Source organism: Chiloscyllium plagiosum, unplaced genomic scaffold, assembly GCF_037043375.1.
Source record: "Chiloscyllium plagiosum isolate Xiang-an unplaced genomic scaffold, Cpla_swu_hap1 HiC_scaffold_12, whole genome shotgun sequence".
NCBI lineage: Eukaryota > Metazoa > Chordata > Chondrichthyes > Orectolobiformes > Hemiscylliidae > Chiloscyllium > Chiloscyllium plagiosum.
In genome coordinates, this window is record NW_028270150.1 from 89,473,006 (window position 1) to 89,488,203 (window position 15,198).

At 38.7% G+C, this 15,198-nt stretch overlaps 1 protein-coding gene across 6 annotated transcripts in view; it reads right to left on the reverse strand.

Moving 5' to 3' along the window:
* lrch1 (leucine-rich repeats and calponin homology (CH) domain containing 1) overlaps positions 1–15,198 on the reverse strand; it is a 181,686-nt gene that overhangs the window by 20,797 nt on the left and 145,691 nt on the right. For 3 of the 6 annotated variants that reach the window (XR_006313115.2, XR_006313114.2, XM_043700369.2), the window contains 6 exons: positions 14,802–14,921; positions 12,196–12,237; positions 9,730–9,814; positions 6,451–6,567; positions 1,378–1,487; positions 420–557 (listed from right to left, as the gene is read on the reverse strand). Coding sequence is in view for 2 of the 6 variants with exons in the window: in XM_043700369.2 (XP_043556304.2) it covers positions 420–557; positions 1,378–1,487; positions 6,451–6,567; positions 9,730–9,814; positions 12,196–12,237; positions 14,802–14,921 (612 nt within the window). In the remaining 4 variants the exon portion in view is untranslated. The remainder of the gene's footprint in view (positions 1–419; positions 558–1,377; positions 1,488–6,450; positions 6,568–9,729; positions 9,815–12,195; positions 12,238–14,801; positions 14,922–15,198) is intronic. The other 3 variants (XR_006313116.2, XM_043700370.2, XR_006313117.2) reach the window with 2 other exon arrangements.

The following is a 15,198-nucleotide window of genomic DNA, read 5'->3' on the forward strand; positions in this document are numbered from 1 at the left end:
AAAGAAAGATACCTTTGTTCCTGACTTGCAACTGGCTTGGATCCAGATTAACAGTAGAAATTAATTGCTATGATTTGTCATCGACTCTATTGCATTGTGTGACTAATACAATAGAAAAGGGCAAAGGAGGTGGACTTTTACATAGCAATTGCTATGATCTGAGACGTCATCCACTCTTTATTTTGGCAAGGAATGTTGCCTGACCCAGGAAACACAGTATGAGAAAGAAACTTAATGGAACTCAGGTTATGGATTCTGATTATTCCACACTTCTGGAGTTTTCACAAAGCAGGTAAAGGCCATTGATAAGGAGCAGCTTACTAGCTGACCAGCTGTTGCAAGCCATGCCCCAGCAGCACTGTGTGCGACAAAGATCTCATCCTGAAAATAGGTGACTGCTCCCTTCTTAAAAGACTTACCACTGCTGGTGATGGAACATGTATACTGAGTACAGATCGCGGACGGATGTGATTGACTAAATGACACAGAACTACTCCATCCATCAGCGCTGTTCCAATTTCTTCTGGCAAAGTAACCTTTAGTCTTGTTTCAATACTCTGTTGAACAAAATGCAGTTAAATTTGTGAGTAACTTCTGAACATAACTTAATGCAAGTATTGATGCGGGTTCCAAAGATTTCTATTCCGGTATCTGAAAAGCCTGCACTTTGCACTTTACCACAACCCCAGTAGTTTTTAAGCAGTAATTAATTATATTGCAGCTTTATCACGGGTCTGCCAACTTAGCTAAAAAGCTGAGCTATCATCATTAAAAGGCCCAGCTTCTTTCCTGCTTAGGGATAAACCCTAAGAAAGGCAAACACTTTTGACCTGACAGGGCAATGGAAGTCAGCCAGGGCTATCTTTTGTGAATGCACTCCAACAATCCCTGTTGGCCATTCACACATGAACACAGGGATGGGGAAGGAACTGGCTTAGCTACAAAACCTCCACCACACTTTGCTTACTATTGAGCTTTCTGCTTACACTGAAGGGGGAAGAGAAGTTGGAAAAAGGATATTTCGCCCATGCCTAGAATAACCTTAACAGATATTTAACTAATATTTCTACTGCCTTCAGCTTTTCAGGACTGGTACAAGTGTTTGTCCTCTAACTAGAAATTTTAGCACCTAATATATTCACGATTTATTTCCTGTACAAATGATGGCATGACAAATGTAAATAACATGAGTTCATGTAAAGTTTAATAGTTCCAAACTATGAAATGGTTGTCTGCTATGCCATACTTTTCATTTCAAAGCTGTCATGCAACTTAGATATCCAAATGAATCCAGGGTAAGGTATCACAATCACCATCAACCATACGTGCATGTATGAACTAAACTCCTACTTTTATGCAGCTATATCAGCACCTCACCTCCCGGAGTTGTTCAATATGTTCTTTCTCCTCTCTCATCTGTTCCATTTTCCTACGGATTGTAAATTGAGGATCCATGGATTCAAAATTCCGTACAGACCGAAAGAAAACTGTTAAGAACAGACGAAGTAAAAAGTTACAAGTTGTGAAAGTGACCCGCCATGATCTCCTTTCCTAATGATTCATCTATTTCACTTCAATTGGTCTCAGCCAATTCAGATTTGCCATCAAGCATCCAACAAAAGTGAACTCCTTATTCAGCAGCTAATAGGTATACTATACAGGACAGCAGGCAGTACACAACTAGCTTTTTTTTTTGAAGTTAGACCCTTTGGACTGAATATATTTGTCATATCAATCAAGGCTGTGTTAGCAGTCCTGTCTTGGAGTTAGAGGATTGAGGGCGAAAACCCCACTCGAGAAACAAAAACACAAAATGGGCCATGTTTCAGCTTAGATGTTAAACAAAGGCTCTGATTGCCCTCTCTAAAGGATCCCACAGTAATACACTAAACCGTAAGCAGGTGGAGGGAGTGCCTTGGTCAACATTTACGCCTCACCCAACACTGCTGGAACAAATCAAATGGTTACGATCACATTTATGTTTTGAGAGTTTGTTGTGTACAAATTGGTTACTATTTTCCTGGATGACATCAGATACCACACTTCAAATATATTTCACTTGGAAAATCCTGAAATAATTGCAGGTGTTCTATGAATAGCTATTTATTTTTATTCTTTTATAATACAGCTCAAGCAACCGCTGATAAAATGTTATTTCTTTATATAAACTGTTCCACAATTTGCACAATTAATCCAAATTCCTTTATTTCAAAGTCAGGAGTGAAATAAAAACTCCTTGCTACTTGCAGGACTCTCCATAACTCCATGTGAGCACAGCCACATCTTACAAGTCATGGGACACTGGGATTGGTGGATTAGGAACAGTCATGACTCAGTGTGGAGATGGAGAAAGGACAACTAGCAAACCAAAGTCCTTGACTGATTTTAAAACATGATAATGTGGGTTATACCATTTCTCTCCTTTGAGCCACAAGTTTGATATTAAAAGTGAGGAATCATAATGAGTGACTGGGTTGTGAATTAACTTCTGTCCAATGCTTTTGTAACAGACCAGCATTCAGCTAGAGCCCGATAATCATGGAATCAGACAATAAAGGCTGCTATTCTGTCTACTGGTTCTGTGTCAGCTTTGAGAGTGCAACCCTCTGATTCTCACTCTCCGTACCCTGGCTAATGATTTTTTGCAAATATTCATCCACTTATCCTGCAACAGAAACTTTGGGAACAGGTTACAAATATAGGGCTATCCGCTTCCTTAAGACTTTGGCAGACATGCGTACTCTTCTTGGTTGTATGTACAGTTGAAACTTTATTGCTGGAACAGCACAGCAGGTCAGGCAGCATCCAGGGAACAGGAGATTCGACGTTTCGGGCACAGGCCCTTCTTCGGCCTGTGCCCGAAACGTCGAATCTCCTGTTCCCTGGATGCTGCCTGACCTGCTGTGCTGTTCCAGCAATAAAGTTTCAACTTTGATCTCCAGCATCTGCAGACCTCACTTTCTCCTTGGTTGTATGTACACCCTTGTCCTTCCCGGTTGCTGAAGCTGCACTTTCGGATCCCACATCCCTGCATCTGCTCCTGATTAGTCACTCTCCGCAATCCTGCTTCTCTGTCTGAAGCTTTAAATCATTTCAAACTGCGGCAATTACAGTAATGGATCTTGACACACCAGAATGCAAACTTGTTTGAAGGAGTGAGACAGTCAGCCCTCTCCCATGCTCAAAAAAGCATTCTCAACAAAGAAGGGGCAATGAGGATTATTCAAATTAATTTTGTTGTAACAGAGACACAAGGAGGGTCCTCTGATACTCTAGCTCATTCAGAGGTCAGGAAGGATGGGACGTAGAACAAATGAGTCAAATGCAAATGGAAAAGGAAATAAAATAAAATAAGACAATTCAAACAATAAATATTTACATGTTGTGTGATGGTCCAAAGGAAGAATTCTCCAACTACCTAAACGGTTTTAAAAACGTCTATTGTGAGGAATTCCTCTTTCTCTTTTTATTTAAATATATAAATTTGATAGTTTTCTTTCAGGAGGTCACAAGGTTAGTGAGATAATGGAAATTCATGGAGACACTGCCTATTTGGACTTTCAAAAGGCCTTTGAACTCTATTACTTCACATGATGCAATCTACCGATTTCAGCAGGACGTTAAAAATCTGGATTAGGTACTAGCTGCAATTTGAAGACTGAAAAGGTCGGGTTGGTGGGTGTAGTTTAGTATGGAGGAACAGCATGGGTGATGTTCCTCAGGGATCAGTGTTAAGTTAGTTTGCATATGATTGTAGTATCCTTGCAAAGGTTAAAACAACAAAGGATCAATTCAAAGATGATTTAGTTGCACCAGGGTAGTGGTTAAAACATATGAAAATACCATTCAATTTTAATTAGTGTCGTTGCTGTTGGCAGGGACAACACATCATTTCCAGGGAATATTGAAAGAGGTTAAGAAAGAAAGAGAGTTAGGCATTATTGTGCACAAATCACTGAAGGTCCATTACCAAAGTCAGAAGAGTCTTTACAGCACTTTCTCCTTTACTGACCCTCACAGGAGACTGCATGCATATGAATGCAGTTGGAGGGAGGAAATATTTTGTCATGTTACTCAGGACATCAATGATGTGAGGCATGCTCAATAAACCAGTTAGTCTTTTCTAACCTGTCAATATACTCATGCACATTTAAAATGGGACAGCCAAGTCATAACAAGAAACACAATTGACAGGGAAACTTTAGGCCTAGAAGTTTGAAAGTAGCCTTGTCATTTTTAGGTATAAAAGATAGCATATTAGCAATACAGGGGTACTACACAGGAAAAAGGATCACCAGAATAACCTGAAGAAGCTCATCTAGAACTAAACAAACCAATATTTCCAGGTTTCTGGCTGGAAAGAAGATAGCAGTAGACAACAGGATAAAGGATAAGTAAATTCAGCAGTGACAAAGTGTAAGGTTCAATTCCACTGCCACAACCATAACTACTCATAACTGCCCACTCTCATTGTGTGTTCCAGTAAGAGTCATATTGGATCTTAAATGTTAATTCTGCTTTTTTCTCTAAAGATTTGTTGAGTTCCTCCAAACTTGGTTTTTATTTCAGAGCTTCAACATCTGTAGTATTTTGCTTTTGGTTTAGCTTCCTACTCCATACTTTTATTTGTCATCTTTTCTCCTTGTAACTCTTGACAGATGAGCGTCAGAATATAACAGAATGGAAACAGGCCCTTCAACCCATTGTTTCAATGCCAGTCATGAAGTACCTATCCACTCTAATCCCATTTCCCATCAATTAAGTGCCACGTAGTGAGAACCAGAAATTCTCTATCACTTCACCAAAGAGGGCCATGCCTCATTTGAAGCTAAATATGGACCGGACCATTCAGTACTATAAAAATCCTAAACTAATCTCATTGGCATGTTGTCCCCAAGTAACCTCCCTAGCTTCAAATATTAATTTACATTTCCCTTTGAAGATGAACTAAAAAACATAACATTTCCGACCACATCATTTGCTGTGCCTTTATTTATCATGCATACCAATCTTACATATTCCAAATACAAGTGCTATCTGTTAATTTTTGACATACTAGTGACTATTTTCAAGTTGTATCAGCAAACAAATGGAAATACAGAGTGCAAGGAAAGGCCAGTGGAACAAAATGAATTCAAACCATGGACTGGAGCAGAAAGGAGCAACACACTGGCTAAGCTCCAAAGACAAAGACATTCATCGAACTTCATAAACAGACATCTTTTAATCACACATTCCCATCCAGTAAAAAAAAAAGGCAATCCAAAATCTCTTCTGCAATATATTAAACCATTTGGTAAGAACACAAACACTGACACCAAAGCAAATTAAAAAAACAAAAAAGTTGGAAAAAGTTCTGGCACCATCTGTGGAAAACAAACCAGAGTTAACATTTCAGATTGATGACCTTTCATCAGAGCTGGGAAAAGTTGGAAATGTAATAAAAATTGCTCCTTCTACTTACTAAAAGCTATTACATTCCTAACTTTTCCCAACTCTTAACAAAATGTCATTCCAACCTGAAACAGTAACTAGTTTTCGCTTCACAGATTCTGGTTGACTTGCTGAGAATTTCCAAAATTTTCCATTTTTATTTCCGATTTCCATCCTCTACAACATTTTGCTTTTCCAAAGAAAAATATTCTGACATTCCGAGATGACATAAAAACAGCCAGACATAGGCTTTTCTACATTCCATGATCAAGAGGACTGAATGGTTCCCTAGATTGGAGTGAGTTGGTCCTAAAATAATCCACTCATTGATAATCCTATCCCAGTGAGTGTCCAAATTTCTCCTTTGCATCAATTACAATCAAACAAAATGTTGTCTTCTAATATAACCCACAGTAACTGAACTAAACACAGACAGAAAGTTAAAATTTAATATTGGCACCCACTCAACTTTAGAATTCAGAATGGGATGTGAGTAAGAGTCACATTGGAGTGAAATCATTTACTGTTTTTCTCCAGTGACAGCCAGACCTATTGAGATTCTCCAGCATTTTCTGTTTTTATTTCCGCATCCACAAAACTTTGTATCTTTTCAACTTTAGGAAGGGTTTCATTGTGCTCAGTTTCACACGAGTCCCAGTTCATCTACCAAATCATAATCATGCTGTCAGCCTAACAAAAAAACATTCTCAACTATTTTGCTGCTTTACTGACAACTTTAAACTGTTGGATGAATTTTGAACAGGAGGCTGGTTAATAGCTTCATTCTCTCCTATTTTAATCTGTCAACAAATGGACTGATCACATCATTTGAAATCATAAGAGATGGCAACCTTCCTTACAAAAGGTCCAACAAATAGGAGTGAATTCAAGCCCAAGTTACTTTGGAACCATTCTAGAACATTTGAAGATTATGTCTGTGCTCAAATGTGTCTAATATATTAAAATGGAGTTAGTTCATTAAGTGCACCAACACATAAACTAAGGCAACACACATACCATGACTTCTGTCTTCTTCCTGAGGGGTAGTGACGGTACTGCGTTCCTCTATGTGTGTCTGTGTCAACTCTCTGAAGGAGGGAGGAGGGGAGTCCAAAGGAGGAGAGTTGGCTTGGACTAAAGGTGGCAAGGACATAAAGTAGATACAAAGCAAGTCCAAGAGGCATTGGGCAAATGCCAAGTGGACCAGGAAAGTCAAAGATCAGAATTTATGCACCAGTAGCAGCCAATGCAAGTTTAATGTGAATCAATTCAAGGTTGAACCGGGAAATTCAAGATTAAAAAAGGACAAAAAAAATGTGAAGAAACACACAACACAAAACAAATGAAGAAAAAAAACTGTTAGCTATCGAATACAAATCAAATCATGCAGTTAACTTTCTGCCATGACTAATCTCTATATCATCATACAATACAAACATGAGAACAATTATACAAAAGCTACAGTAAAAACTGATTCAAACTCACAATCACTTACAGTTTAAATATTAGATATTACAGCTGGTCAAGTAATGATAGAATAAAAGAGATAAAGTTATAGTGTGGGTTAATTATAGTGAACAAGTACAAGCTACCAGGACGGAAATTTAATGCCTTCTTGGTTGAAGATCAAAATAAGCCGAACCCACCAAGCAAAATCTGCCTTGACCAACAGCTTACAAAGTAATCATGAACCACCAATGAATTTTTGTAAGATTCAAAATGAGGGGGCAATACTGCTCTATAAACTATAGATACTTCAGACCCATTTCCCCACCACCTTTGCAATTATTTGCAAATGATTCTATCCTCTCATCACTTCAAATATCAAACCAGTTTTTCTTTAAAAGTCTCTGCCTCAGTCACTTCAAAATCCTAACAACTGCCATTAACATTTAATTGCAATTACTATAATGAATTTGGAAATCATGATTTGGAGACAACCACCTGATGAAGGAGCAGCACTCCGAAAGCTAGTGCTTCCAATTAAAGCTGTTGGACTATAACCTGGGTGTTGTGTGATTTTTGAAATTGTTAATAGTTTCGTAAGACTCTTGCCTGGTATGTTTAGCTTCTAGCTAAAGCTGCCATAGTCCCAAAAGGACCATACGGCGGCTCTCTCATTAGGAGGAGGTGTCTGGTGCTGAGTTTATCCTGAAGGTCACCATGCTTCAGGCAAGAAGCAAGGTTGAGGAAGTGGGATCTTCCCTTGGCAACAAAGGGAATCGAATCCTCGCAGTTAATGTCGCTCTGCATCAAAAAGCAGTCATCAAGCCAAGTGAGCTAGCCTAACCTCTGGCTTATCGTTAATTAATAAAATTACAGAGAGCTCCAGAAACTTGCTTATAAAAGGAACCGCTTGAGTTAGGTTGCATGCTCACATTTCAAATATGCACAAACGAAACTATAACTTGATGATGTATTTCCAAACTATTCTTTCACCTATGGGAAATTATGTGAATAGTTTCAACTGGGAGGATGAGAGTTTGAACCTTCACTTACTGCATTTGGTCCATCCAACCACATTCGCAGTGGAATAGGACCCACAGCAGAAAACTAGCCAGTTCCCTTCAGAAAGATGTTCAAAATAACTGGTGTGGCAAACAAATATGACACCCTGGTACAGGTGAAGACTCATTTCTGAGGCTAGGCTAGATTAAAGCGAGTCATTACTGCCAACAGACATGGTTTATGCTGATATAGGACATCAGGATGGAAAATATTCTACCCACAAGCTAATGAACTTGCAAACTGAAGACAACAAAAGCCAAACAAAGCCATTTAAACTTCAAAGACATACTGATATGTAGGATATGATTAGCTTACTTATAGTTTTCTCACCCCTCAGTATTCATCTATGTCCTTTTATGCAAATGACAGCTCTGATTCATTTACATGTTTCAGTTAATTCAAGCACAAGTGCCAGAAATTATGGTTAATCATTAACAACAAATTCTACAAAATCCAAAGGCCAAAGAATTTAACTGGGAGAAAGGCTGCAATTACAATTTAATTTATTTAATGAAGCATTCAGAGATAAATTGATAACAATTATACTCCCTTGTTACAATGTAGATTCTACAGCTTAATGCACAGTCACTGAGCCACTGTGACACATCGAAATCCGTAATTGAAAAAGAACAAACAGTAGAAATAACTATGGATATTTTAGAGTTCAAAATGTAACCTCTAATTTATCAGAGGATGGGCTCTTTGATGTAGGGGACAAGCATTCCTTAATGCTTTTTGAAGGACAATGACAAACATCTTTAAAAGGTATTACATGACGACTGCAAAAACAAAATAAATGATATCTTATTCCTACATCTTTCCACCCCGATGTTTCCAATTAAGTCATTAGTTACTGGAATGATGTTATCAGATATTAACAACCACAAACTGAAACACATTGCAGTTTTAATGCTCAATTAGTGAGATAAGCAAGACTCGAATAAATGGGAGATGCGCAAATCATCACTCTTAGAACATAATGCAAACCTAAAAAAGAAATTGGTCTATGCAATGGAAGCAGACACCACCAGGCTGTATTGTGCCCCCCAACCAACTGAAGAACTCAAAACAGATATCACATAGCCATTTTTCTTTAACTCCAAATGAAACAGCTGCAGAATTAGAAAACTTTGCCCATGACACAAACCTAAGAAACTCTGGCTTTTATAATAATTCTAACATGAAAATTATTGCAAATAAGGGTGCTTGAAATGGTCACCAGTGACCTATGTTGAGATCATTTGATCTATTGACAGAAATGTGACTAACAATAAAAGAGGGAGATGAACTGTCACCGCAGGTTTACAATGATCTATTGGGTATGGTTTGGTCAGAAGTTGAACAAGAGTTTAGACACTAGTGGCCAGATTGGCAACCAGATCAAAATTTAAAAGTACAATTTTGAAAACCTCCCCATAAACCCTTGCAAAATGGGGAATTTTACAAATACTCCCAAAGTACTTGAAAATGTGCTGAAATGCACCAAAGAGTTACCAAGCTAATAATTTGTAAATATTTTATACAAATAGATTCTGTGCTAATACATCACAGTACATGTTCCAAAGAGTAGTGATCTTTTTACCTCACTTCCACTGAATGGAATGCCCAAGGCTTTCACCTTGAAGCGAGATCCTCTACATTTTCCACCATCACGTCAAAGGTTTAGTTTTGAATGTCTGTCTAAATAACTGCTGGCATTCTTGGAGGAACCCTCTCAAACTCACTGTGTACTGCATGAACAGGATGATTGCTATCTCTTATTGTGAATGAGTTGAAAGGTTTCCTTACCAGATCGTGGTTTCAGTCCAAAGGGAGCAGTGGGAGATGCTACAGGAGACATTGTGGGAGTGACTGTAGGAGTCTTGTCTTCATCCTGTAGATAATAAATAAAATTAGTTTTTAAAAAACACTCAGCTTAGTTTATCAGTGGCACAGCTGGTACTTTAGCAAAGGTTTAATGCGCAGTTGGACGCTTTGTTTTAAATTTATACTGAATTGGAACAGCATCTATCTGCAAATATGTTCAATGATTCACTGACATTACTGTGATAATGAACAGATTGCTACACTTCATAAACATTTGGAAGTCACATCCATGCCAAAATACTTCCTTTGAAAATTAATTTTTTTTGGTTTTGAGATCCAGCAGTGCTGATATGTGTTAAGATTTAATACTCCTCTTAGTAATATAGCAAGCTGCTAAATGAATAAAATCAGCAATATTATTCAAATCACTCGCTTCAACAGAAATACAGAAAAGCCAATTTCAGCAACCTGCCTTAATTCTGATCGCATTAGAGCTGGACAGTTGCACCAGTTCTTAGTAGAACAGAGCTGAGATTTTTGATTATTTGGTGCAATTTTATATGGATCTTTTTGAAGAGCAACAAATCTATTTCTCATTACGCTGCACTTGGGGATTCAAGTATATTCTTCAGGTAAACAAGGTGACAGACAGGGTGATTAACTGAAGCAGGAAATACTTGCATATTTCAGATCTTTTAAAGCGCTCTGCTGTTTTTATATTTCTATTGGAAATTTCTACAACCTCATTTATAACAGGAAATGTTAATGTCACATCACACTGTGATCTCAGTTTGGAATTACAGAATGTTTTGTGGATATAACATGGGAAAGGGGTTGGCAAAAGGTCTAATTACGTGTTAAGATTTCTAACAAATTTCAGACACAACTTTAGTAGGCCGTGTTCTTAATGGTTTGTGAGAGACCCAATATTCTGTTACAAAGTTGGCATGTAATGCATGTAACTGGCTGCAAACAATTAGATTTATTAATTGTCTTTAAAGTGAGTCAAAATTTCCCAAATCATTTTTGGCATAATTCGATGCATTTTAGCTTTACATTGAAAGAAAAGCCAATCACGGCTGTTTCATAAACTAAAGCCTTCGAGTGGCCATTTAAAAGCAATAACAAGAAAGCAGTGAATGATATAGGATACCCACTAAACAATGAGGTTACAGAAAGGGGCCATTTAGTCCACTGAGCCAGTGTTGGCTCTCTGTAAGGGCAAATTAGCTTCTCCCACTCCTCTGTCCTTTCTCACAGCCATGTAAATATTTACCCATTAGTTTTACATGCAGTTTCCTCTTGAAAACCAAGATTGAACCACCACAATCTCAGGCAATGCATTCCAGATCACAACCATTCACTGCGTGAAAAACAACCCCTGTGCCAGCTTTGGTTCTCAATCTTTCCAGCTTTAGGAACTTCTCACCCTAACTGCACTTACAAGGAAATGTGTCCTGGCCATGTTGAGGTGTACCCATCTAACTTGTGCAAATCTGACCTTCCCAGAAGAGATTCAAATGCCTTGGCAATCTAAATTCAATGGTATTGCAGTGCTGAATTCCCTTCTGAAACTTAGCAATGACCAGAAACTTAACTGGGCCGGTCATAATCCTGTGGCTGCAACAGCAGGCCAGAGGTTGGGAACTCTGTGGCCTGATGAGGGACAAAATGATCTGTGCTTTCCCAAGAAAGATCTATATGTTGTTCCCTGGCTCTCTGTCTATGCATGATGCCACTAGCAGCAGCTGCATGGCACTTACCAGTCATGGTCACCTCAACATCCTTTCCTCCAGGGTCTGTCATTCAAGCAATAATTGAAAAGTACTACAAAGATTGATGCGTTTTCTATTTTGAAGAGAGTTATATATTGGGCAAGTATAGCTCCTGCACTTTTAGTATTTCATTGTGCCCTTTGATGTTTCTAAAAGCAACTGACTAATTAGCCTTGGGATACAAGCATTGATCTGGGGACTGAACATATCTCTCCATTAGAACAAATAAAGATAGCTGGCAGCCCACAATGTGCAGTCAGCCGCAATAACATGCTAATAATTAAGCCTAGACTTAGTGAATAGCACAAGGAATGAAAGGAATGAATCCAGCACAGGTTTTGCTCATTGAAGACTTAGTCTGTTTATAAAAGCACTGCTTCTCAGCCAGAAGGCAAGGAAATGCTGCTGGGAAACAACCAATTGCAACTCAACCAAATAGATGCAATCTGGGTTTTCAATCCATGACCAGAGGTTACTAATATTGAGGCTCGCTTATTTTCAAGGAAGGATTGGTGGAGAGAAAGCAGATGCTTAGACACAGTTCACTAACTCATTTTGTAGTGCTACTGTCTTGTTCCAGCTTTAAATCTGAGCTTTCCCAATATATGTGGGATGCACAGTTCAGACAGGAGGGAATTAAGTTTCAATACAGGCTTTCCCTCGTGACACTTACCTCATTTTGAGAATCATTCCTCTCCAGGCTCTTACTTGCATTCTGAAACATTTCAATGCATGTTTTAAAAATAAAAGCAAAGAAAGAAACCACATTTAGAACATTCAGTCACAAAACTATAAGTCACCCCAACCTTGTACTGGGGGACAAAATAACAAAATCAACTCTCATGAAGCACAGTTTAGTTAGAATAATTAAAAAATGGAAAATCTGTCTTCAGTAATTTTCTCTAACAAGGCAAGCAGAATGCCCCAGTAACTATGAGGGGGTCACAGCCTCAGGATTAGGGCTGATCATTTAGGACTAGAATGAGAAGAAATTTCTCCACTCAAAAGGTTGTGAATCCTGGGAATTCACAACCCAGAGGATTCAGGATACTCCATCATCGAACAGATTTTGCACCAGGATAGACAGACTTTGGACACTCAGGGAATCAAAGATATATGGACCCAGAGAGAAAGTGAAGTTAAGGCAGAAGATCAGTCACAAACATACTGAATAGTGTTCACACAGCTATCATTATTCAGTGTAATTGATCTACTCTACTTTTGCTCTGATTTATGCTTGCTTCTGAATTACAACAAATATTACAGGAGTTGAAGATCAGGACTCAAGTACAGTAATTGCAATCAGGCTCATCAACATGACAGTGCTTCATTGTTCCAATGGTTAACCAACCACCTCTATCAAGAGCATGTTTTGACATCTGTAGGGTGTACTGATTTGTGTTCAATACTACGTTAGATAAAGTAGAGTGAAACCTGGGAACTGGTGTAAACATGTAGCTCAAAAGAAATTTCATTTTTGCAATCATGCATCTCCAGGTCAACGGACAAGAAATCTGTGCTTGAAGTTCCATTTTCACTTTCTACAAGTAGTTTTCATGCAATCATGAATGTTAGCTTTTCTGTTGGGGGATGGTCACAAGGCCAGCAGTACATGGCACACTATCGCTTCCAAATTCCCCTCCATATCACACACCATCCCAACTTGGGAGTATATCATTATTTCCTTAATGCAACTAGGTCAAAGTCTTTGAACTCTCTTCCTAACAGCACTGCAGATGTACCTACTACATGAACTGCAACAGCTCCAGATGGGTCACCACCACCTTCTCAAGGGCAATTAGGAACAGGCAATAAATGCTGACCTTAATGATGACAACCAAATCCCATAAACACTTCTTTGAAAAGACGAGATTTTATTTCTCCAGTGAAACAATTCGTGGCAAAAGTTCTAAGACTTTTGCATGGACACAGTCAAGAAAGTGTGTTTTATCAAATGCCTAATAAATAAAACCTAATTAACAACTAGTCATTTGAGAATATGGTCACTTAAAAAGACTCAGACCAACTCTGCAGATAAAGCAGAGCAACCTAAATACAGTTATAGAAAACCAAGACTTTATACACCAGATCAAGTAACTGGGTAAGTGAACAACAGGGTGTTTATCCTTAAGACTCCACTGAGGTGGGTAGAAATGAGCAGCATTTGGAAGAAACCACTGCTTGTGCAGAGTAGTTATCAATAATAAAATCATAGGATAGAATCATTGAATCCCTACAGTATGGAAGTGGATCATTCGGCCCATTAAATTCACAAACCCTCTGGAGAGCATCCCTCCCAGACCCACCCACCCTATCCTCCCCCTGTAAACTTGCATTTACTCATGGCTAATCCACCTAACCTACACATCCCTGGACACTATGGGCAATTTCCCATGGCCAATCCACCTATCTTAACATCTTTGGACTGTGGGAGGAACTAGAGAACCCAGAGGAAACACATGCAGAAACAGGGAGAATGCGCAAACTCCACACAGCCAGTTGCCTGAGGCTGGCTCCAAACCCGGTGCTGTGAGGCAGCAGTGCTAACCACTGAGCCACTGTGTTGCCTTAACGTTAACCACCTTGAGAATATGAATACTCACAAAGACTCTTAAACCAACTCTGCAGGTGGACTGTTAACATGATTAAACATATTAACTCATGTTTAATCATGTTAACTGGATACCAGGATTACAATGATTAAAAGGCAGAATAGGTTTTACTAATATTTTACAGATCAGTGGTTACACCAAGCCTCAAATTTATCATGTTTTTGATCATCTTAGCTCATTTAAAAAAAAATGCTTTGTGAGATTATACGATCAAGGTGATTCTAAGCCTTTGTAGCTTATAGTTTAAAAGAAAAAGGCTTAACTAACTAAATTTCTTTCTGTTGAGAAAATGTTGATATGATACCAATCTCCAAAATAAGTTAGATGCAACCTCAGCAAGCAAGTTATTTGACCTGGACAATAAACATAAGCTTTCAGAATGAAATGTCACATGCACAGCCTTTATGTGGATCAGCTTCCTAGCAAAGGTAGCTGGTTTGGTGGAAGCTAACAAGCCAAATTTGATTTATGTTCAAGATGGACATTAACGGCACAACTTCATTATTTTGGAAAGGAGTTATGGGAAATAGAACATCAACATGGGAAGTTGATAGTTTAGGCTGGATTAATCAAACATTGACATGAGACCAATCAGGCCTTAGGTTGAACAGCCTTTTCTCAAGTTCTTATATTTCAATCATACACAGGCGTCAAGTGACTTTAGCACCTGCTTGGACTTCTGCCATTCCAATCGCTGTGATGATGCCACCTGAGCTTCAAGCCGCGCTCTCTCCAGCATAACTTCTCGTTTCCTCTGAAACTCTAGCTCCAAGGTAGAGCTTTCCGTCTACAATTAAAGAGAGCAGTCACCATTAAAATAGGTTTCAATCTAACAAATATATTGTTCAATTTCAAAGGGTCAAATGGTACTGAGGACCGTCCAAACCCCAGCTTTCCAGCTCACAAAAATGAGATGTAAGCCTCACCTCGCAGCTGACTGCACGGACCTTGAGCATTTTCAGGTCATTGTGATTTTTTGATTGCAGCTTAACCAGTAAACTAAACTGTAATCAGGTGGCACCATCTGCAACTTCTCAGATACTGAAGCAGTCCATGTCCAAATG